General features: G+C 40.8%; 1 protein-coding gene across 1 annotated transcript in view; it reads right to left on the bottom strand.

The window, feature by feature from the left end:
- Window positions 1-20,742, bottom strand: part of LOC135198461 (putative methyltransferase C9orf114) — an 81,894-nt gene extending 61,152 nt beyond the window's left edge. Inside the window, exon 1 of the mRNA XM_064226028.1 lies at window positions 20,294-20,742. Within this exon, the coding sequence (XP_064082098.1) occupies window positions 20,294-20,693 (400 nt within the window). The 5' untranslated portion in view covers window positions 20,694-20,742. The remainder of the gene's footprint in view (window positions 1-20,293) is intronic.
- Window positions 20,743-25,481: the final 4,739 nt, after the last annotated feature.

The following is a 25,481-nucleotide window of genomic DNA, read 5'->3' on the forward strand; positions in this document are numbered from 1 at the left end:
GCCTCATATGCGGAACTAGTTTCCGAGCGAATGAATACACTAGCTTGGGATGCGCAGTTTATAACAGTCCAAAAGCGCAAATAATGAAAAAATCATTGCTTGTTTCCAGTATACATAATTAACAAAACTAAGTTTCTGGTTAGATTACAACGCAAATTCCAAGGTTACGACGGTTTTTTATGCCTTTTAACGATACCTCATACGCAGAACTAGTTTCTGAGCGGAGGGCGCATAAATTAATTTACGCTATTAAACTGTATGGTAACCATAGTCAAGGATAAGGAACGCATTCTCAAACAGTATACATATCCTTTAATACAAAACAGCAAAATATCATTGAAACATTATTTCACTTAAAGAATCCATTTATACTCTACTTAGACTTGGATATAAAAACCATAGTTTCTCTCTTTGTATTTTCCGACAAAAATAATCACTAATTAGTGTATTTTGATGTTTATTTTCATGACTAAATACATTTTTATAATACAAAAATGATTTACTAATTTTCAAATATTAATTTTGATGAATACTATATTAGTAAGTTTAATAAGTTGAAATGATATCACATAATAAAAATGATATTGTTATTGTACAATAAAGTTTCATACATACTTACCTGGCAGATATATACTTATAGTAGTACCAATCTATGGTGAGGGTTTTGTTGGGTTGAAAGTCATTTACGTGCGTTGCCAAACTTCCATTCTAAGGAAAATTTTATGGAATATTGGTCGTTGTTATATGCCAAAACTGAAGGGAATTACTCTGAAATATTTGCTAAACATGGTTTTTACGTATACAGTTGTTAATGATCAACATTCTTAAGTTTTTCAATATCATATTTGAGAAACGTGGCAGACATGTTGCCACATCTACAATCTCGATTCTCAGGTCAAGTATCTAAATCTGTATCTGTCAGTCAAGAAGAATATACCCTTCGTTAATCTCTTAAGAATGGTCAAATCTTATAAGCTGGGGTCTTTTATGGTGAAGGTAAGGATTAGCGGATGTAAATATAGTTGGCGCTCAAACACGTGTGTGTTTGAGTGTGATTAAATTTTTAAAAGATGTCTGTTATCTGAACTTTTCTATAAATTGAGAAATTTGGGGCCAAGTGAAAAGTTTCATAGCGAAACTAAACGATTTTGATATGGCAAACCTATCGGAACTTACTAAAGAAACTCTGGATACTGTGACACCTGAAAATTGGGAAAAGGCCGTAAGACATGCCGAGCAATTGCAAGTGGAAGATGCAGCAAAAGATATCTTGATTGATAAATATATTGATTCATTTATTGTAAGCCTTGACTCTTCTGATGAGGAATCTTCTGATGAGGAGTCCTCTTAAAGCATTCCTCTCCCTATCGTCTTTTTACGCTGTTCTGTACTGTTCTCTTTGAAAACCATCGTCAATGCATGCATCACGAGGTTAAATAGTGTATCATTATTATTCTTATTTATTAGATATACAGTATTTATTACTCGAATGTTTCTAAAATAAAGAAATAATTAATGTATGAAATTTATCATATCCATGATTTCCCTTTAGTTTTCTCTCACGTAGGTTGTTAATAAGTTAACTGAAGAATAAAAAGAACTGTTTCATATATGAAGTTTTAACGCCAATACACACTATCTGAATAAAGGAAAAATAAATTTATACCAGCGAACCTTTCTAAGACAATTAGAGTGGGCATTCCCCTTTCACCAGACTCTGAAAGGAGGATAATCTGTACAGGACAGAGGTTAAGACCTAAGGGTAATGTTTCCGTTGGGTGATTGGTAAGAAATACAGAGCTTTGACTTTGGCCGCTTCTACAAAGAACTTTAAGATGCAAACGCATGCTTTTCGCTTTTAGACGCGCCCAAACCCTCACCTTAGATTGGTACTACTATAGCTATAGACTCCGTCGTCCCGACAGAAATTCAAATTTCGCGGCACACACTACAGGTAGGTCAGGTGATCCCGCCGCCTGCCGCTGGGTGGCAGGAATAGGAACTATTACCATTTTGAGCCAGATTTTCTCTTCCACCTGTCTCCTGAGGGGAGGCTGGGTGGGCCATACAATCGTATATATCTGCCAGGTAAGTATGTATGAAACTTTATTGTACAATAACAATATCATTTTCATACATTCAACTTCCCTGTCAGATATATACTTAGCTGATTGGCACCTTTGGCAGAGGGCAAGAGACAGCTAATTACTGACCTGATAGGTAAACAACATATGTTGTAGGTAATACAAGTTAATTAACAATACCCTAGTTCCTACCTGTTTAGGCGGAAGATTTCATAGCTTGTGCTTAGAAGTCTGCTTCGCCTCAAAAGCTTCAGCGAGGGTGTGCCCTATGGCTGAGAACTCTTGAAAGGACTGTCAATGGGGTCTTATCCACTTACTCAACAGAACCTAATGGCAATTGTCACTGGAGTCTTATTCACGTACATGACAATATACCTATGCCTCTTGGCATATAAAGGAGTAAAATACTGATCCCGATCACCCGATCCTAACCGTGGATTAGTATATGTGATTGAAAGGCATTATCCCCAAACACCTTTCAAACAACCTAAAAATTCAACACCAACTAATTTTAAAATCACACTATAGAAAATATAAGGACAAAAATTAATATTAAGGATCAGTCTTCTCTCCTTTCCCCAGCACTGTATCCGCTGATACATAAGGTCCTAGAGAGAAGCATCTCTCATATGTTACCCTTACATCTTTCAAGTAATGTGAGGCGAACACTGAGTTACATCTCCAATACGTGGCCGCTAAGATATTCTTCAATGACATATTCTTGTTGAACGACAATGATGTAGCGACTGCACGTACTTCGTGTGCTTTTACCCTTAAGGTCTTATATGCTTCACTATCACAACTCATGTGGGCTTCAGTTATAATGTTTCTAACAAAAAATGCTAAGGCATTTTTTGACATCGCTCTTTTAGGGTCTTTAACCGCACACCATAAACTTTGATTGCAACCCTGCAACTGCTTCTTCTTCTGCAGGTAAAACTTCAAAGTTCTCACAGGGCATAATGTTCTTTCCATTTCATTCCCAACTAATTGAGAAAGCCCTTTTACTTCGAAAGTCCTAGGCCAAGGTCTCGAGGGGTTTTCATTTTTAGCTAAAAATAAAGGCTTAAAGGACAATACAGCCGAATCCTTCTTAAAACCCACTCTCGAGTCCAGCGCTTGCAGCTCACTCACTCTTTTCGCAGTGAGTGGCGAGAGCTCTATAAAGAAAATACATTTTCTAGTTAAGTCCCGGAAAGTAGCTTTATCAGGAGGTTCGAATCTCTCAGACATAAGATATTTGAGAACCACATCCAGATTCCAACTAGGGGTGAGAGAAGTTCTTAATTTTGTAGTTTCAAATGATCTAATTAAGTCATGCAGATCTTTGTCATTCTCTATGTTCAGGCCCCTATTCCTGAACACAGCTGATAGCATGCTCCTATAACCTTTAATGGTTGACACTGCCAGATGAGATTCTTCTTGTAAAAACAAAAGAAAATCAGCGATTTCGGTCACAGAGGTATCGGAGGAGGACAGCTTCTTCGCTTTACACCATCTACGGAAAACTTCCCACTTCGATTGGTATATCCGCATGGCTGAGGACCTTCTTGCTCCAGCAATTGCTTTTGCCGCTTTGCGAGAAAAGCCTCTCGCTCTGACCAATCTTTCGATAGTCGAAAGGCAGTCCGAGCGAGAGCGTGGATATTCTTGTGGTACCTCTCGAAGTGGGGTTGTTTGAGCAGATCTGTCCTTTCGGGAAGAGATCTGGGGAAGTCCACTATCCATTCCTGTACCTCTGTGAACCATTCTCTTGCAGGCCAATAAGGAGCGATCAATGTCTCCTCATTCCTTCCGAGGACACAAACTTTCTCATTACTTCCCCCAGCATCTTGAATGGGGGGGGGGGGGGGGGGAAAACACATAAGCGTCTATGCCCTTCCAATCCATGAGCATGGCATCTATGGATAGGGCTCTGGGATCGTCCCCCAACGAACAAAAGTTCTCCATCCTTCTGGATAGGAATGTTGCAAATAGGTCTACTTGAGGCTTCCCCCAAAGAGACCATAGTTGCTGGCAGACTTGCGAATGAAGGGTCCATTCTGTTGGAAGGACCTGGTTCTTTCTGCTTAATCTGTCCGCTCTTATGTTCTTTCCTCCTTGAACGAACCTCGTCAGGAGTCGTATCCCTCTTTCCTCTGTCCACATCAACAGATCCCTTGCTAGTTGGTAAAGGGAGAAAGAGTGTCCCCCCTTGTTTTTTTATATATGCCAGAGCCATGGTGTTGTCCGAGTTGACTTGGACCACCACGCCTCTGACCTCGTTCTCGAAAACTTGCAGTGCCAAGTGTACTGCTAAGAGTTCCTTTGCATTTATATGCCAGGCCTTCTGTTCTTCTGTCCAACTGCCTGACACCTCCTTCGTCCCTAGTGTTGCTCCCCACCCCGTGTCCGAAGCGTCTGAGAACAACACTAGGTGAGGGTTCTGAAGAGACAAGGACACTCCTTCGTTCCTTCTCAGCGGTTCTAACCACCATCGTAAGTGGTTTTTGATACTCTCTCCTATGGGAAAGGTATCCAAAAGATCTCCCTTTCTTCTGTTCCAACTCCTTCTTAGATGGAACTGCAAGGGTCTCATATTCAGCCTCCCTAGAGAGATGAACTGCTCCAGCGAGGAAAGGGTGCCCAGAAGACTGAGCCATTCCCTCGCTGAGCTTCGTTCCTTCTCTAGGAAGACCGAGATTTTTTCCAACCCTTTCGAAATTCTTTCCTGGGATGGATACGCTCGAAAACCCCGAGCATCCATCCGAATCCCCAGATAGACGATAGTCTGACTGGGGATCGTGTGAGATTTCTTGAGGTTTACGAGCAATCCGAGAGATCTGATCAAATGAAGAGTTATCTCTAAGTCCTCCAAGCACTTTTGTTTTGTCTGTGCTCTTATAAGCCAGTCGTCTAAGTAAAGAGATATCCTCACCCCCTTTAGATGCAGCCATCTTGCTACGTTCCTCACCAACGCCGTAAACACCAGAGGAGCCGTCGGAGGGCCGAAACACAAAGCCCTGAACTGATAAATCCTTCCTGTACCATGAACCGAAGATATTTCTTCGACGAAATGATGCAGGGGGACTGAAAGTACGCATCTTGTAGGTCGAGGGAGACCATCCAATCTCCTGGACGGAGATCAGAGAGAACTGAATTGGATGTCTCCATGGAGAACTTTGTCTTCTCCACGAAGCGATTCAATGCACTCCCGTCCAGGGACCGGCCCTCCACCCCCCCGAGGCTTTCGGCACCAAAAATAGGCGATTGTAAAAACCCCGGGAGTGCGGATCCTGTACTATCTCGATGGCCTCCTTCTCCAACATTTGCTGAACCAACCCAAGAAGGGTCTCTCTCTTTACAGGGTCTTTGTATCTCGCTGACAGCTCCCTCGGTGTCGTCGTCAATGGAGGTCTGTTTTTGAAGGGGATGAGGTATCCTTTTCTTAGAACTTGTAGGGACCAAGAATCTGCTTTCCTTGAAGCCCATGCTTCTGAGAATTTCAGAAGCCTGGCCCCTACTGGTGTTTGGAGGACTGGAACCTCATTTAGCGTTCTTCCTCGGAACTCTGATGGAAGATCTTCCTCTTTTCTCTCCTCCTCTCTTCCTTGGGGCTCGGCTAAAAGTTCTACCTCGAAAGGGCTGTTGGGCAGGTCTTGGCTCCCTCTTCGAGACAGAAGCAGCTGGTCTAGGCTTCTTAGCAGAGTGTACCAGCAAATCCTGTGTTGCCTTCTCAGTAAGCGTATGGGAAATGTCCTTTACCAGCTGAGAAAGAAACAGCTGTTTAGACAGAGGGGCGTATAAAAGAGAAGCCCTCTGTACTGGAGAGACTGCTTTGGTCAGAAATGAACCAAAGACAGACCTCTTCTTCAATACTCCTGTCCCGAACACTGCCTTATCCATACATGCCAAAACACTATGCAAGACTTCTGGTTCCAAAAACTGAGGGTCTTGCATCTTCTTGGCCAAAGCCCCAAGGGACCAATCTAGGAAGTTAAAAACTTCCAAGACGTGGAATATTCCCTTGAGGAGATGGTCCATTTCTGACATTGTCCAGCTTGTTTTGGCCGATGGAAGTGCATGCCTCCTTGCCGAATCCACCAAGGTCGAGAAGTCCACTTCAGCAGATGAGGGAAGAGAAAGTCCCGTAGATTCTCCTGTGCTATACCAAATCACTTTCCTTCCTCATAGCCTGGAAGGGGGACAGGTAAACACAGTCTTTCCCGCCTCCTCCCTGGTTTTAAGTCAATTTCCGACCGACTGCAAAGCCCTCTTCATTGATATGGTCGGTTGCATCTTCAAGAAAGAGGAAGACTTTACAGCCTTCGTACTCGAAAATAAAGACCGAGGAGAAGGAGGGGCAGCAGGACTCAGAGACTCTCCAACTTCTTTTAACAAGAGGGCTGTTAATGTCTTATAATCTGTAAGACCTGCCCCCTTGTTTTCCTCAGAGTCCGAGACATCTTCCAATTCTGGTTGAGTTCTATTCGGAGATGAGTGTGCGACCGGAGGACTCCTCTCTCGGGAAAGTAAAGGGCTTGTAGCAACACCGACTGCAACCTGACAAGGGCTACGGGCGCCTGTGCGGCACCTTGAGTCCCTGCCCGGAGAAGGCCGATGTTGTTCTTTTACACTAAGGTCTTCCTGACAAGGACGACGATCGCCTGTGCGACACCTTTCGTCCTTACCAGGAGAAGTCCTTAAATGTCTTTCCCTTTTCCCATGATCAATTACTTCCCGACAGGGGCTACGATCGCCTGTGCGACACCTAGAGACCCTGTCAGGGGAAAATTGATCTTGAGAAAAATCCCACAGAGGAGCCTCCAAGTCCGCTTCAAATTCCGATAACTCGTCCGAATCATATCCTGGATTGTATAAATCCTTGCGCCTGCCTGTCATATGATGGATGTCAGGCGCTGGATATTTGGAAACAGGCTTAGGCTCTTCAGGCGCTTTATGCCTGGCTTCAAGCGCCTCAGGCGCTCCAGGCGCTCTAGGCGCTTTGCGTCTTGTTTCTAGATCCTCAGGCTTTCCAGGCGCCTTGCGCCTCCATTCAGGCGCTTCAGGCTCTTCAGGCGCTTTGCACCTCGTTCTCGTTTCAGGCGCCTCAGGCTCTCCAGGCACTTTGCTTCTCCTTTCAGAAGCTTGAGGCTCTCCAGGAGTTTTAAGTTTCCTTTCAGCCGCTTCAGGCGCCTTGCGCCTCATTTCCGTTATTTGAGGAGCTTTACGCCTCATTTCAGGCGCTCCAGGCGCTTTGCGCCTCGCTCCAGAAGTTTCAGGAGCTTCAGCCACTTTGCGCCTCACTTCAGGCACTTCAGGCGCTCCAGGCGCTTTGCGCCTCATTTCAGGAGTTTGTCCGATTTCGGAAGTTTCAAATTTCCGCCTCGATTCAGACGCCTCAGGGGCTTTCCTTCTAGTAGGAGATTTATGTAGATATCTATATGTATCTTCTCGCCTTGACGGCGTTTTGCGCCTGACAGTAGCCTGACGTCTGGCTGGCGCCAGGCTCCTGGCAGGCGCCTCGTCCAAGCTCTCAGAGAGTTCTAAAGGACAGGATCTTTTAATCGGAAGAAATCTATCCTTCCTTCTAGGAGGATCCGATTTAAGAACTCCTACTAGCGAAGATATCTGTTTTTGCATATCCTCCAAAATCTTCGTAGCTACATCCTTCTTTCCAATCTCCGACGAAGGAGAAGGAGCTTCTGAATAAACCTCCTTCCTTCTCTTTTCCGGAGGATATTCTTCCGGAAATTCTTCAGGGCTTGAATAAAATGACAGAGACTTCCAAGATCTCTTTGAAGGTCTCAACAATCTATCTGAACTCCATCCTTTTTTAGATGATGAATCAGACAAAGAAAAACACTGCTTAAGGACGTCTTTCCAACGACTATCCTTGGCAGCCCGGGACGTAACTACAGGGTCTGCCGAGGGGACGCCTGACCGGTGGGGATTCTCTGAAACCTCCCTGCGGCTTTCGACATTTCTTCTCCACTGGGCTTGGGAGCTTGAAAGAGGTCTAGACCCGGGAGCGAGACAGAGCCGATCAGACGCACCCTCCACTTCACTGGGAACACTTTCACTGCACTTACCTTCCAGTTCCTTAATTTTTTGCTCCATATGCTTAAGCGAAGCTTTCAGACTCGCAATTTCGGATGTTGAGCTTGCCGAGTCAGATAATCGGGAAGGTAAAGCTGTATGGGAGGAAACAATTGGGTTAGCAATAGGCAATAGTCCGCTAACTGGCTCGTTAGAGACCGACCTACTTACACTTTTGGAAGAGGCTTTTCTAGCCCTGTCTCTTTCCAACTTTCTTAAGTAGGAATCAAGCAACTTCCATTCCTCCTCATTCAAATCCTTGCACTCATCACATGTATTCAATTGCGAGCATACATTCCCTCTACAATTTTTACAAGTGATGTGAGGATCCACCGAAGCTTTCGGTAGTCTCACATAACAACTCTCATTCACACACTCTGAACGAAATCGAAACGTCAGACATAATGAGAAATTCAAAAACCAAAATCCAAAAACAGTCCACAATAGCGTATACCAAACCAAAGATCCAATACGTCACCAAATAGCAGTCCAAAAGATCAACGGCGTAATGAAATTCGAAAATCAAGTCAGGAGGAACTAGCAAACGATGTTACTAGTACCAGCGACAGAGAAAATCTGGCTCAAAATGGTAATAGTTCCTATTCCTGCCACCCAGCGGCAGGCGGTGGGATCACCTGACCTACCTGTAGTGTGTGCTGCGAAATTTGAATTTCTGTCGGGACGATGGAGTCTATAGCTAAGTATATATCTGACAGGGAAGTTGAATGTATGAAAATAATAATTCTCTCTCTCTCTCTCTCTCTCTCTCTCTCTCTCTCTCTACTACAAAGATGTATGTTTTTTTTGTATGATAAATAAATGATTTACTATTTTCAAATATTAATATTAATTTATACAGCAATAATATCAATTCATTAAAGAAAATACCATAGTGAATTAGTAAGATTTTAGCTTATATTTAAAAAATTATGGAAGAATGAAGGAAATCCCAGTCTTCTTCCAGTAACCTTTCCTCGAGATCCAGGTACTAAAACTGTCAGATATATCAAGTTCTGTGACAGCCAAGAGGGGGGAAGAGCTGCAGTGTTGCAATCACGTGTTCCTGGGATTCCCCCCCCCCCCCCCTCTCTCTCTCTCTCTCTCTCTCTCTCTCTCTCTCTCTCTCTCTCTCTCTCTCTCTCTCTCTCTCTCTCTCCCTCTCTCTCTCTCTCTCTCTCTCTCTCTCATTACTGAGACTCGAGATTTTTTATGTACTTGTACTATTTGTTTTTAATACCTTTCAAATAATAATAATAATAATAATAATAATAATAATAATAATAATAATAATAATAATAACCTTAGTACAAAAAGACAAGAGTAAGGGAAATATAGCCAGTAACTACAGGCCTATCACCTGCCTACCAATAATGTGGAAGTTACTAACAGGTATCATCAGTGAAAGGCTATACAACTACCTAGAGGAGACACACAACCCCCACCAACAGAAAGGCTGCAGAAGGAAGTGTAGGGGCACAAAAGACCAGCTCCTGATAGACAAAATGGTAATGAAGAACAGTAGGAGAAGGAAAACCAACCTAAGCATGGCATGGATAGACTATAAGAAAGCCTTCGACATGATACCACACACATGGCTAATAGAATGCCTGAAAATATATGGGGCAGAGGAAAACACCATCAGCTTCCTCAAAAATACAATGCGCAACTGGAATACAATACTTACAAGCTCTGGAATAAGACTAGCAGAGGTTAATATCAGGAGAGGGATCTTCCAGGGCGACTCACTGTCCCCACTACTCTTCGTAGTAGCCATGATTCCATGACAAAAGTACTACAGAAGATGGATGCCGGGTACCAACTCAAGAAAAGAGGCAACAGAATCAACCATCTGATGTTCATGGACGACATCAAGCTGTATGGTAAGAGCATCAAGGAAATAGATACCCTAATCCAGACTGTAAGGATTGTATCTGGGGACATCAGGATGGAGTTTGGAATAGCACATAGATGAGACAGGATACAAATACCTGGGAATAATGGAAGGAGGGGATATAAAACACCAAGAGATGAAGGACACGATCAAGAAAGAATATATGCAGAGACTCAAGGCGATACTCAAGTCAAAACTCAACGCCGGAAATATGATAAAAGCCATAAACACATGGGCAGTGCCAGTAATCAGATACAGCGCAGGAATAGTGGAATGGACGAAGGCAGAACTCCGCAGCATAGATCAGAAAACCAGGAAACATATGACAATACACAAAGCACTACAACCAAGAGCAAATACGGACAGACTATACATAACACGAAAGGAAGGAGGAAGAGGACTACTAAGTATAGAGGACTGCGTCAACATCGAGAACTGAGCACTGGGGCAATATCTGAAAACCAGTGAAGACGAGTGGCTAAAGAGTGCATGGGAAGAAGGACTAATAAAAGTAGACGAAGACCCAGAAATATACAGAGACAGGAGAAAGACAGACAGAACAGAGGACTGGCACAACAAACCAATGCACGGACAATACATGAGACAGACTAAAGAACTAGCCAGCGATGACACATGGCAATGGCTACAGAGGGGAGAGCTAAAGAAGGAAACTGAAGGAATGATAACAGCGGCACAAGATCAGGCCCTAAGAACCAGATATGTTCAAAGAACGATAGACGGAAATAACATCTCTCCCATATGTAGGAAGTGCAATACGAAAAATGAAACCATAAACCACATAGCAAATGAATGCCCGGCACTTGCACAGAACCAGTACAAAAAGAGGCATGATTCAGTGGCAAAAGCCCTCCACTGGAGCCTGTGCAAGAAACATCAGCTACCTTGCAGTAATAAGTGGTACGAGCACCAACCTGAAGGAGTGATAGAAAACGATCAGAACGGATAGGGTGATACGTGCAAACAGACCAGACGTGACGTTGATTGACAAAGTCAAGAAGAAAGTATCACTCATTGATGTCACAATACCATGGGACACCAGAGTTGAAGAGAAAGAGAGGGAAAAAATGGATAAGTATCAAGATCTGAAAATAGAAATAAGAAGGATATGGGATATGCCAGTGGAAATCGTACCCATAACCATAGGAGCACTAGGCACGATCCCAAGATCCCTGAAAAGGAATCTAGAAAAACTAGAGGCTGAAGTAGCTCCAGGACTCATGCAGAAGTGTGATATCCTAGAAACGGCACACATAGTAAGAAAAGTGATGGACTCCTAAGGAGGCAGAATGCAACCCGGAACCGCACACTATAAATACCACCCAGTCGAATTGGAGGACTGTGATAGAGCAAAAAAAAAAAAAAAAAAAAAAAAAAAAAAAAAAAAAAAAAAATAATAATAATAATAACTGTAATTACAAAATTCATATGTGATAGTATTTTAAAGAAATACAATACGTACTAACTATCTCTCTCTCTCTCTCTCTGTTCCTTTTTGCACAAGATAATAATGTGTCATAGTGGTAACTCCCTCCCTCCCTCTCTTTCGCTGGAAGCGTTATAAGTATTTTTTGAGAGAACAGACGGAGATAAACACTCTCTCTCTCTCTCTCTCTCTTTTACCGAGATGAAAAAATTTGTATGGTACTAGTATGTAAAATGTTTACTGATAATTTCAGTTAGTTAATAATAATATAAAATAATAATAATAATAATAAAACTTTAATTACAAAATTCATAATGGTCCTATTTTAGAGAGATGAAAATGACCTTTCCATTTCACTTGTAAGGATAATTCCTCTTTCTTACTGAGATGAGAGATTTTTTATGGTAGATGCACGTGTTTATTATATTTTCAATAATAATAATAATAATAATAATAATAGAAGTAGTAATAATACGATAACTAATTTCAAAAGAAAATTCTTCCCTTCGTCTTTTTCTGTATCAATTTCCCTACCTCATAACTCCAGTGACACTCGGAGCTTAACAATGCCATACAATGGTCAATGAATTTAATATTTTTATGTAATCTCTCTCTACTTCTATCCTCCTCTCTCTCTCTCTCTATCTCTCTCTCTCTCTCTTGTATTTTAATGAAAATATACAGTAATTTGTGAATACACAGTGTTGCACATGAAAAAAGTAAATTAGTGATAATTTTAGAGATTGAATACACAGGTTTTCTAGAACGTTGTTCCGGCTTACGACGATTTTCGGGTTACGACGCGTCTTAAGAATGGAACCCCCGTCGTAACCCGGGGACTGCCTGTACCAAATTATAAGATATATGGTTATAATTCTATGCTCATGTAATAAGCATTGTTATGAAAAAAAAAAATAAATACACTACAAAAAACTAACAACAGCACAACATAAAATAAAGTAAAAAGTGATGATGTTACAACTACTTGATTTCATTTTCTTGATATCTTTTATATAAAGCATTGTGATGGTAATTGCTTCCTAGCAAAGAAAGATAAAGGAAAGGAGAACGCATTTTCGAGAAGTTCGGCAGCAAGGAGGCGTTAGCGCATTGTGTTGGAGGTGCCTGTTATTATGATGGTTCTAGAATCGGCAGGAGTGTTGTGGAACTTGTCGGGACATGAGAAACGCCGCGATTTCTGATGCAACACCTCGTCTAGATTCATCTAAGAAGTTCTAGAAATCCCTGGAGTCTGTGAAGTTCGCCATAGGCTCCGCCCCCAGAGTGCCATATAAATACGATGGTCGTAGCAGGAGGAAGCAGAGATGGTAAAAGAGAGACTCCAGTTAATCACAGAGAGATATCCTCAGTAAGAGCCACAGATCAGATTATCAGTGAGAGATCAGCAGCAGCAGAGATTATCCGTGAGAGACTACAGACGAAGGAACCGACGAAGGATCTGAAGAAGAGTTGTTCGAGAGTCGGTTGGATACTGGTCTAGTCGTCTTCAGGAGTGGACGAATTATCTTGTGTTATCTCGACGTCGAGCAGACTTCAGAGAAGAAAAGGTCCTGCTAGAGGTCTTGGGGAGTTACTGCCTTTCACGTAGACTAGTTTCTGCAATGCGGAGTCAAGAGGACGTCTGCAATCACCGTTTTCCTTTTGAGAAGCCATCCCTTCGAATTGCCAAATTGACTAGCAAGTATTTGAATTGCCTCACTGTTCCCCCAGTTCATGCAGTGTAAGTTTCTATCTTTTTATGTAAATAGGAGATACCATTCTGCATTTACCTTTGTTAGTAAGCTTGTAAATAAACCTTTGTTGTGTTAGTGTTTCTTTCTATATTCGTATCCCCAGTTTCAACTGTTGGTGTTGAAATATATTTTTTTTTACTATTTCATATCGAACCTGAAGCGGACCTCTCTCAGAGGCCGTAACATTGTGGCGACCTTGCTTATGCTATCAACACTTTAACAGTTTGAAACGGAGAATATAGAAAGAAACTGGATGAGTGAGATGGTGAAAGAGTTTATTGAGTCGGGTAGGCTACTAGGTCTAGAGGGGAATGATCTCCGTGAGTATGTTGAAAAGAAAGAAAGAGAAAAGTATGAGAGAGACGAAAGAGCAGCTGAGAGAGAAGTGAGGAAAATGCAGCGAGAGGTAGAAATGATGGTCATGCAGCAGGAAGAAATAGAAAAAGTACGTATGCATGAGCAGGAAGAGAGAGAGAAAGAACGTATACAAGAGTTGGAAATTGCTCGGTTAAGGGAAAGTACTCGTAACAGTCGGACAGGCGAGAACGGAAACGAAGCTGATACGTTAGGTATGAGTGCAGTGCTAAAATTAGTACCAAAATTTGATGAGGAAGATGTTACGACATATTTCATGTGTTTTGAGAAGTTAATGGAAAGAGTAGGTTCTCCTAAAGAAACGTGGACTTTATATTTGCAGTCAGTTTTGAGTGGTAGGGCACTTACTGTGTATAGCTGCATGTCTAAGGAGGAATGTTATAATTATGATATCGTGAAAGAAACTGTTCTTAGCGCGTATAGGCTAGTACCGGAGGCATACCGTAAGAAATTTAGAAATTTGAGAAAGGATGAAAATATTACGTATGTAGAATACGGTAAGAAGTTAGAAAGGCTGTTTTTTGATTGGTTAACTTCTGCTAAAGTTGAGGATTTTGATAGTTTGAAGAACTTAGTGTTGTTAGAAAACTTCAAAGATAACGTATCCCCTGAGATTAAGCTTTATATAGAGGATAGGCGAGAAGTATCTTTTGCAGGAGCAACTAGGCTAGCTGACGAATATAGTCTAACTCATAATTTGAGTGTTAGTAAGAAACGAAATGATCCTTCGTCTGGTAGAGTACAAAGCAGTAAGGGTTTCAGTCCTAGTAATAGCAATGCGAGTAAAAGTGACTATTCCTATTCCTATTGCTGAAAACCTGGTCATACGTCTAAGGTTTGTAAGAGTAAAGTGGCATCTAGTGGCTCAGAATTAACTTGTTTCCGATGTAATGGGAAAGGGCATTTAGTGAGAAATTGTGCAGTAGAAAGGAAGGACGGTAAGAAACCAGTGTCTCTAGTTAACCTTTCGTCAAGTAGGAATGATGTGATGAGAGAAACTAGGAAAGTTTTTGGTGAATTTCTGTCAGAAGGCGTAGTTTCCTCTCTTGGAGGAGTAGATTCGAGAGTAGTAGTCTTGCTTCGAGACACAGGTGCTGCTGTCTCACTGATTAGGGAAGAGAAGAGTGTGTGCCGAACAGGGCAGAAATCAATATGGAAGAGAAAGTCATGTTAGGTGGATTTCCTAACACTTGTGTTCTTTGTCCTTTGTTGAAGTTGAATTTAGAAAGTCAGGTAGTGTCAGGAGAAGTAAAACTTGCAGTTGTGGACAGTTTGCCCGTTGAAGGCGTTGACATTATTCTTGGTAATGACTTAGCTTTATCCAAGAATGTGAATCCTGTTGTGAGGAATGTTCCAGTGTCTGAAATGGTAGTACAGGCTGCCCTCAGTTAACAGCAGGGGTTCCGTTCCTGGCCACCGACGCCAAGCGATTTTCGACGCTGAGCGATTTTAAAGCCTACGGCCGCCGCACACCTTCTTTCGAAACTCTAGACCAGTCAAAGGCGCCATAATCCCACAACGGCGCAATAAGTAAAATTATATTTATGCAGTACAGTACTATAGAATTTACTGTACAGTACATGTGGGTAAAGATATAATAAAGTTTATACAGTGTACAGGTAGCTGTAGTGTTCAGGTTACGATCATTAGTCTTACGATAGTTCGATTTTATGAGAGATCAAATTACAATGGCCTAACTTTATCCATCTTCTAGTTACATAAGTTCAATAACAGCAAAAGAGAATGATGAAAGTATGGTTTTAACGTTATACTCGTTGCGTGAACGTGTACAGCCATGAACAACCGATCCAGAAACGACTTTTTTTTTTTTCTAAGTACAACCGAACTGGATAACATCTGTTTGGCTTGTATTTCGATCATCGTACTACAGTGCAACATTACCGTATTTGTTATAAATGGCGTTATGTATAGAATAGAACTGAGATATCTTAATGTAATAACTTTATTCGCTATAGATCAGAGATCAATATAGATTAAAGATCAATCGGGAAATATACCGTTAAATTTAAACCTAGTTATAACTGAAGCTGAGAAAACTGTTCAAGCTGCTAATGACTATTATCGTACATCGGCAACAAGGATAAAACTGCAGTAAACGTCTGCCATCACACACAACTGTAGATAAATTTGGGATAAAATCATTTTAATCAAAACTACTGTGCTTGAAAGAACACTTTTTACTGTTGGTTTCACGCCGATATAAGATAAATAACGTAAAGTTCGTATTACGATGATATAAAGGATTATTGCAAACGGAATCACATAATTTTTTTTTTACGCAATAATAAACATGCCGCCAACGTAATCTGTTAACGAAAAAAATAGTAGTTCACATTCACAACGAGACATTTCAATAAATATTTCCACCTAAAAACACGCTGTATAAGGAAAAATAACTTTGTCTCATATAAGTCAAGTATATAGATATTCGTTTATGCTAACTAGAAGCAAGAGCATTCGCTCAGAATTGCGTTATGGTGAAACAAACTCGTATTCATCAGCTGATTTCAAACCACAACATTGGCCGCTCCGCGGAATACGGGCTTAAGTTTGCCGTAGTATTTTAAAATACAATAATATGAGAATACATACAATATTCTTGGATACAATGAAATAATGTATAACTTTTTAAAAGATTTATGGAAAAGATGCATAATTAATAAAATAACACAATGCATTTTTCGGAACTGGCAGACAAGAACGAACATGAAAAACCATCCCCTGACAACGTGGAGCGTAGTTACAAAGGCTGCCTTAATTTGTATCTTATTTCTGTACAAAAATGAAAATACCTTTACGTAATATATTTTCATACACATTTTAAACATAAAAGCATAAACATTTGAAAAATCGACACATCGATCGCTAAATTTGCACTCTTTTTTTTTAACTCGATATTTTCGGAAGAGCGGCAGACGGCGGCATACAAGAACGAACTTGAAAAAAACATCGTAGTTGATAACTTGAAGGGGAGTTTCAAAAGCTGCCTTTTTATCATATTTCTGCACAGAAATAAAAATACCCTATTCGTAATACATTTTCATACACATTTTAAACATAAAAGCATAAACATTTATAAAATAGACACATCGATCGCTAATTTGCACTTTTTTTAAATCGATATTTTCGGAAGAGCGGCAGGCGGCGGCTTACAAAAAAGAACATGAAAAAACATCGTATTTGATAACGTGAAGGGCAGTTTCAAAAGCTGCCTTTGTATCATATTTCTGTACAGAAATAAAAATGCCTTTCACGTAATACATTTTCATACACATTTTAAACAAAAGCATGAACATTTATGAATCGACACATCCATAGCTAAATTTGCACTTATGTAACTCGATATTTTCGGCATAGAACAGCGTCAGAGGCATATATTTTACCCTAATACCTACGTAATAACTCTCCATAAAATTTGTTAATATAATTTGCATAACCTTTATGGTCTGAATGGCATTTCTACATATGTATGAACTCGTTAGACAACGGCGCTAGCGGCGCTGTTAACTGAAATTTGTGCCGTAAAGATACCTTTAAAATGCCTTATTTTTTTAATGAATATTTTTGACGACCGCCGTAAAACCGATTCGCCGTTGAGTGATTGCGCCGTTAACCGCGGGCCGCCTGTAACTAGGTCGGGTTTAGATACAGACGTAGACTACGGTCATAATTTGTTCGTGGATTCAAACGAAAGTAAGTTCGTGGATTCGAACATGAGTAAGTTCGTGGATTCGAACGAGTGTAAGTTCGTGGATTCGAACGAAAGTGAGTTCGTGGATTTGAACGTGAGTAAGTTCGTGGATTCGAACGAGTGTGATAGAGATAGCGAGGTTGATCTTGGCATGAGTGTAGCTGAGAGATCTAACTCTATCGTTGACAGTGATAGCCAAACGGAAGGTGTAGCTGTCAAGAGTAACATAGTAAATGTACCAGTATCTAGTACTAGTTACGGTGATGAATTAGGCTCTTAACGTTTTGGATAAGGATGAGCTAGTCAAGTAGCTGAGAGAGGATGAGACACTAACCCGAATTTTTTAATGTGAGCTGGAAGATGATCTCGATGATGTGTGTAAGGAAACTTTTTGTGTAAAGGACGAAGTTTCGTGTCATGTTTGTCCTAAGTCAGGTAATGAAAAGGGAATCACAGAAAAATTCGTAGTTTCTAGGGAGCTTCATGAATTAATTTTGAAGTTAGCACACGATGAGCAAGGACATTTAGGAGTAAATAAAACTTTCAAGTTTATTAGTAGGGCGTATTTTTGGCCTAAGATGAAAAATGATGTATGTCTTAATAGGCATGTTTTAAGCTGTCAGGAATATCAAATTGCCGGGAAACCGATTCAAGTAATTCCCAGAGTTCAGTTGTGTAATATTCCTTCAGTAGGCGAATCTTTTGAAAATGTATTTATCAATATGGTCGGAACTTTGCCTAGAAGTAAGGGTAGAGATGATTGCAAAACTAATCTTGAGTATTATAAAAACAATCTAAGAGATGTTTGGAAGCTAGTGGAGGAGAACGGAAGCGCTTGGCACTTAGCGAAAGAAAACGTGAGAGGAAGTCAAGGGGAAATTAAAGGAAAGCATGATCTTAGAGCAAAAGAGAGAAGTTTGTGTGTAAGAGATAAAGTTTTAGTACTACTAGCCTCGAGAGAAAGTCCATTTTTGCCTTATAAGTACGAAGGTCTTTATGCAGTGTTAGAGGAGAGGGGAAGTATACATTATAGAATTAATGTGGGTAAGGGTAGAGCAAAGGCAATGAATGTAAATTTGCTTCAGAATTATAAACAACGCCCCGTGCCGTGGCCTCCACCCGTGTAACAGTGTTACTGAGTGAGATTAGTTTTGAGGAAAACACAAGAGGTGTTTTAGTATTTATAAGTTTTAATCAGAGTTCAGAAAACAGAAATAGTAAGAGAGAAGGATAATGTTATAGCAGATAGCCTCTCTAGTTTTTTCAGAATGAGTAGCCTAATGACCGTTTTCTGTTTTGGCACGAGTGGTTGAGTGAATGGAGAAGTATTAAAGCTTTATGCAGAATTGTTTCCCTGCTGTTCAATTCTTGCTTCTCTTTAGAAAATAAAATAAAATCAGTTGATTTCATTTTTTTTTTCTCTTTTCAGGGGGCGTGTGATGGTAATTGCTTCCTAGCAAAGAAAGATAAAGGAAAGGAGAACGCATTTTCGAGAAGTTCGGCAGCAAGGAGGCGTTAGCGCATTGTGTTGGAGGTGCCTGTTATCATGATGGTTCTAGAATCGGCAGGAGTGTTGTGGAACTCATTGGGACGTGAGAAACGCCGCAATTTCTGATGCAATACCTCATCTAGATTCATCTAAGAAGTTCTAGAAATCCCTGGAGTCTGTGAAGTTCGCCATAGGCTCTGCCCCCAGAGTGCCATATAAATACGATGGTCGTAGCAGGAGGAAGCAGAGATGGTAAAAGAGAGACTCCAGTTAATCACAGAGAGATATCCTCAGTAAGAGCCACAGATCAGATTATCAGTGAGAGATCAGCAGCAGCAGAGATTATCCGTGAGAGACTACAGATGAAGGAACCGACGAAGGATCAGAAGAAGAGTTGTTCGAGAGTTGGTTGGATACTGGTCTAGTCGTCTTCAGGAGTGGACGAATTATCTCGTGTTATCTCGACGTCGAGCAGACTTCAGAGAAGAAAAGGTCCTGCTAGAGGTCTTGGGGAGTTACTGCCTTTCACGTAGACTAGTTTCTGCAATACGGAGTCAAGAGGACGTCTGCAATCACCGTTTTCCTTTTGAGAAGCCATCCCTTCGAATTGCCAAATTGACTAGCAAGTATTTGAATTGCCTCACTGTTCCCCCAGTTCATGCAGTGTAAGTTTCTATCTTTTTGTGTAAATAGGAGATACCATTCTGCATTTACCTTTGTTAGTAAGCTTGTAAATAAACCTTTGTTGTGTTAGTGTTTCTTTCTAAATTCGTATCCCCAGTTTCAACTGTTGGTGTTGAAATATATTTTTTTTTATTATTTCATATTTAACCTGAAGTGGACCTCTCTCAGAGGCAGTAACCTTGTGTCGACCCTTGCCAGGATATTTCGACACCGCAACAAGCATCTACAAAGCAAGGAGCTGAAGAAACACATACTGAATTGGATACTGTGGGAGGAGCAACAACTGGCATTGCAACACCAACAGCCATCCAATCCTTGCATACTCTCATCGGATAAAGCAAGCAGAGAAAGGGCAGCACTACCCCACTAATTGCAGATGGTACGTCTGTATAAAAGCAAGGTTTGTATTCACATAGGAAAAAAGAGAGGTATCGAGTCAGTCTTCCCCATGATGACTCAAATCACCTGAGCAGCCATGGCTGGCACTTTATCACTAACTCCCATGAATTCTGAATTTCCTAATATTGGCCTTTTGCAGATAAAATGTGAAAATTTACAATTTGTAGTGAAGTAACAAAAATTTTACACATAATGACATAATCAGAAATACTTTTATCAAAGAAGGAAAATGAAGTACGTATTAAAAAATTACACTTGCATTACAAAAATAAATACTGAGTTTGTCTAACCTTATTATAGATTTCTAACATATTCACAATGAAATACTATATCTTCACTTAACATGGAAGCCATTTTAGTAATAAAAACAATCTATAATTTACCTAATGATCCCTCGTTGGTGTTTTCTTGTCCAGAGTCTTTTTTGGGGCAGCAGCCATCATCATATACTATAACTTCATCAACTGAATAGATGACAGCTGCCCTAGCAAGCTGGCCAACGACGTATGTTCGAAGTTCATCCTTTATACTTGTCTCATCAAGGATTGAGGCTGGAACTGCTATACTAATTGTATATTTTCTGCCACTTTTTGGTTTTTGCACCTTAACAAAAGGCTTTTTCTGAACTTTATTTCTGCTGAAACTATCTGAAGCTGCATCCTCATTTCTGTGCCTTTTAAAATTTCCACTGTAGTTATCCTGATTACCTCTATACTGATTCCGTTTCTTTGAGCTGTAACCACGCTTATTTTTGCGACCAGACATACCAGGTCCTTCTGCCATTTTTGCTGATTTGACTCAAAACCTGAAACAGGAATTTACCATAGTAAAGTATGAATTACAATGCCCTGACCTGGTAGTGGTACTAAAGAAATACTACTACATATAGTCTTAACCAAAGAAAATTGATGAAAAAAAAAATCTCACTAGTGCAGTTCCAAACATTTTAATAACTCCTACAAAACTTTTAGTAAGAAAAAATACTGATTTTAATGATAAAATAAACTCTTTAAGTATATACATACCCTCTATCATTTACATTTATATATCTGTGATTATGTACTTGTAACGGGTTTGACAAGAGTTAAAACTGAAACAATCGTTAACGAACGATTCAAAAAGTTATTACCCCACTCTTTGTAAATGTCTTGGTTGCTCATTCTACTCTTAATCTCTTAAGAGGGGAGGAGGGAGGGTTTCAATGACAGAGGGCAAGTACATACCATAAAAGTTGACTTCATGCTCCCCTTATCTTCTCAGACATAACAGACATATTGAGTTGTCTGAGAAGACAGAAATTACTTTGTTGGTTGCTGCACTTTCCAGCTTCTGCAGTCCCTTCCAGATAGCCAACAACTCCTTGCAGTATATGTGCAGATTTTCTTTGATTGGTGACCATTCTCCAGATGCAACCTGATTCCCCATAACTATACCCTAGCAATTTTCCAAGGCATCTGAATACAGTGAGAAGCGTGGGCTCAGAGACTCTAGACTTCCCTGCAATCAGAATCTCTTTGGACATCCACCAACGAAGGTAAGGGAACAGATCTGGGTACCAGGGCACCTACCCACGGATTGGCTGTGATTCTCTGTGCCAGTGTCTCCTCAAGTCCAACTGAATAGGTCTGACCTGTAGTCAAGCACCTAGGACTAACTTCTCCAGAAAAGTCATGTGGCCTAACAGAGACAGCCAGCATTTGGCTGGCATGCTTTCTGAGGAGGCAAATTTGCTTGCAATTGACAAAAGGTTGTCTACTCGAGCAAGTATAGGAAAATACCTTAAAAAGAACAGAATCTATCACCATGCCAGGTAAGTCACATTTCGAGATGATTCCAGTCAAGACTTAGCTATGTTTATCAGTAACCCTAGGGCTTTCACTAACAGCAAAACTAGCTCGCTTGCCCTTTTACAATAATAATCCAATTGTTTAGGTACATAAGTATCTTTACTCCTAGTACATGAAGTAATTTTGCAAATGGGGATAAACCCCTGGTGAAAACCTGAGGAATAGAACTTAGTCCAAAACAAAGAACTCAGTATTGGTAAGTCTTCCCCCCCGAGACAAAGCGTAGGAACTTTCGTGAATGTTAGTAAATGGAGATATGAAAGTACAGGTCTTTCATGTCCACCATAAACATCCATGCCTCTTTTGCCAAGGTGGCTAAGACTGTGGAGGCTGGCTCCATGGAAAAAGGGAACAGTTGGGCAAAGAGGTTGAGCTTGGATACATCCAAGACAGGCCTCCAACCACCCATTGCATTTGGGACTAGGAATAACCTGTTGTAAGAACCTGGCGAAGTAGCCGGTATTTTCTCTATAGCTGCCTTCTCTAACAGAGAAAAGACTTCTTTACTCAAGAGTTTTCTCTTCTCTGGGTTACCATTGTATGACCAGAAGGCTATGGGCTGGCAAACTCCTGAAAGGAAAGCAATAGCCTTCAAAAAGTACTTTTACTACCCAAGAGTCTACCCCTAAGCATTCCCACACTTGAGTGAAGAGGCCTAACCTGTCCCCCACAGGTACCTGAGGGCTCAAAGAGCTATTCTTTATTAGACTTTGGATTCTTGTCATAAGAGGAGGAGATAAAATTCCCTCCCCTTGCAAAACGGGATTTGGAACTTTACTGGGAAAGGGATACTTTCCTCTTTCCAGCACTTGGAAAAGAAGACCTAGCAAAGGAGGTAGCATTGCTCAAAGGCTGTTTAACCCTTACTGGACGGGTAAATATACTATTGATATACAGCTCCTCAGGCCAGGTAAACTTTGAGGTCGGTCAATTTACAAAAAAGAGAAAGGAAAAAAAATCAATAGAGAGGAAGATATGCAAAAAATTTTCCCTACTTTCCACAAGAAGTTGAAAAAGACTATTTACAACCCTTTGTGGGGCCTCTTTTACGAGACAATCGTAAATTTTACCAAATTATGTTTTTTCTAATAAATAAATTTATTTTATTTTGTAAAATTATAATTACTGCTCACACAATATCATAACAGATAAGAAATAAAAGCAGTAGCAAACTCTTAGCATATTTGTTGAAAAACATTTACGTAATACATTTACCGAGAATGAAGATTCAGTAACTTTTTTTACATTTACATGTTTTTTTCTAATATTTCTTTGCACTTTCCTTGTAAAATTACATTTACAACCAACATACCATCATAAAAGACAAACTGAGAGCCCACACTCGTGATTTTAGCCAGCAAAAATTGCCATTAGTGAATTTATGGGCTATAAAAGTATTGGCACCTCTTTTCCGCTCGATTCTTTCCAAATCAATGGCGCGCAATATTGTTTATCCACAGGGTCAATCCGTCCACCACCCCAAACCTGTTACTACTACACCCAAGGATCAATCCGTCCATTAAAAGTTAAAAGAAGAGGAATATGCAGGAGACTTCCCTTTAAAAGCTTGGAATTATAATTGATAAAAGACATATTCCCTGTCTTAGTCTCTGAGGCTATTGACGCAGACAATTTTTTTGTCAGTAATCTTCCCAAAAGGATGCGCTAAAATTAAATCTACTCTCTTCTGCAAACTTTAAGGTTGCTTATGACATGGGATAGCTCCCCTACCACATCACGAAACACCTTGTCTAGGGAAGCAGCAAAAAACCCTATGGCCCTAACAAAAGGGTATCTGGCCAAAGGAGGAAGTTCACCAAACTCCTTCAAACACTGTTCAATTGTGTTCCACACAATTTCACTGAGGGACGTGGCTTCAATAGTGTTACTCAAACTCTTATACATATTCTAAGCCTCTGGAATAGAGAAATGCAACCTGCCTGATGCAATAGAGCCATCCACTGCAGGATCAGGAGAAAAGGGGAGAAACTACCATGTCTGATACACTAGTGACTTCCTAGCATGAAGGAAGGAGACGAAAGAGGATCCTTTAGACATGATCTTCTTAGGCAAAGTCTTAAGAATATAGTCAAATCTCCCATGTACAGAATCTGACAGCCTAAAGGAAGGGAGAGGAGAACAAACAGACCCCAACATGGAAGCTCTTAAGAGAGCGAGCAGTATTAGAATGCTCTACTGAAAAGAACTGTGGATATCTGTCCAAACACAACTGAACCAGTTCCTTAAAACCTGAGGTGACCCATTTTAATTGTTCCTCCTCCTTATTCGAGGATAAAATAGAAGAAGGAGGAAGTTGAGAGAAAAACTGGGCCAAAACAAGTCTTCCTCATCTGTGACAACAGAAGCAGCCTCAGAACCAGATGATCTTGTAAGACCCGGCACTAGAATTCTACTAATCCCCTTTGGTAAATTCTTGAACTGAGATCAGTCTCTCTCAACAGCCAACTGAGAAAATCCGGCTGAAACAGGAGGGCGAAAATCCTTTAACAACACTGACTTACCTTCCAACACAGGAGAGGCACCACCTATCTCCCTTGCTGCCACTAAGAACTCGTTTGCTTGCCTCCTCACTCCTCTTACCATTCAAAGACTCATACATCACTGACACTAACTGTGTCTCCCAAAGGAACACACTACAGCCTACTATCGCTTGAGGATTTGCCAACTCTTTCCTCGGACTCAATGAGGCAACAAGTGGACTCGATGAGGCAACATGCAGACTCGCTGAAACTTCCCCTGGCCTACAATATGCCTGGCACAGATGAGACAAAGAAGTATGCGGAAACTCACATGGACTCGATGTTTTCCATGGCATCACTTATCTGACACGCTTATTTTTTGCTTCAGAAAGACAGCCCATAAAAGCATCGGAAGCAGACGTGCCTCAGGCCTTAGTGAAATCAAAACTTGGACTATTATCAGAGTCTAGGCGTAAATGATTACTACCTGAATGCCTAACTAAGACTGGACTCCTTGAGGAAGCTGCAGGCACAGCAGCATCGTTTGCTGCCATATGCGATAGGTTACCTGGTTCGGACGAATCATTATAATAACCTTGGGACCACAGGTTCAAAAGTGAAGGCCTAGACTTTTTAACCCTAACATGAATGTCTTTATCTGTGTTTGTCCACTGAAGACCAAGAGGCAAAGGCAGGAGACAGAAGGCACAGCCCATGAACATCCTGGGATGTTAGTCCTCGTTTGGAAGCCCCAGGACTTCCAAGCCTGTCAGCAGTTGGAGCAATAGGATGGGACAGACAAGGTACGTCAACAGATTTGCCAACTGAACGAGGAGACACTGTCCCTGCCTATGCACTAGGTACATTAGATGCAAAAGATTGAAACTTGTTACATAAAAATTCAGTCTTAGATTTTACGTAATCAAGATCAGTCTGCACTGAATCTAACCTATTACCCTGAGCTGATTTCATGGGCGTGGAAAGATGTGAATCTACCACAAAAGAAGAATCAAGAGAACTATCTATCTCTTGATCAGAAGTTACTTCTAAGGAAGACTTAGAAGCAAGACTAGCTGTTCTCTTTACACTCTTTCTAAGTCTATCCTTCTCTCTTCTAATACAATACATACTTTACCATCTTCTCTATCTCCTGCAATGATCACAACAGTTGTCCGAATCACAAGTTACCCCATGATGATCAATGCATAATTCCTGTGTTTCATACTTCAAAGAAACCAATATGG

This window comes from Macrobrachium nipponense, chromosome 22 (assembly GCF_015104395.2).
Source record: "Macrobrachium nipponense isolate FS-2020 chromosome 22, ASM1510439v2, whole genome shotgun sequence".
NCBI classification, from domain to species: Eukaryota; Metazoa; Arthropoda; class Malacostraca; order Decapoda; family Palaemonidae; genus Macrobrachium; species Macrobrachium nipponense.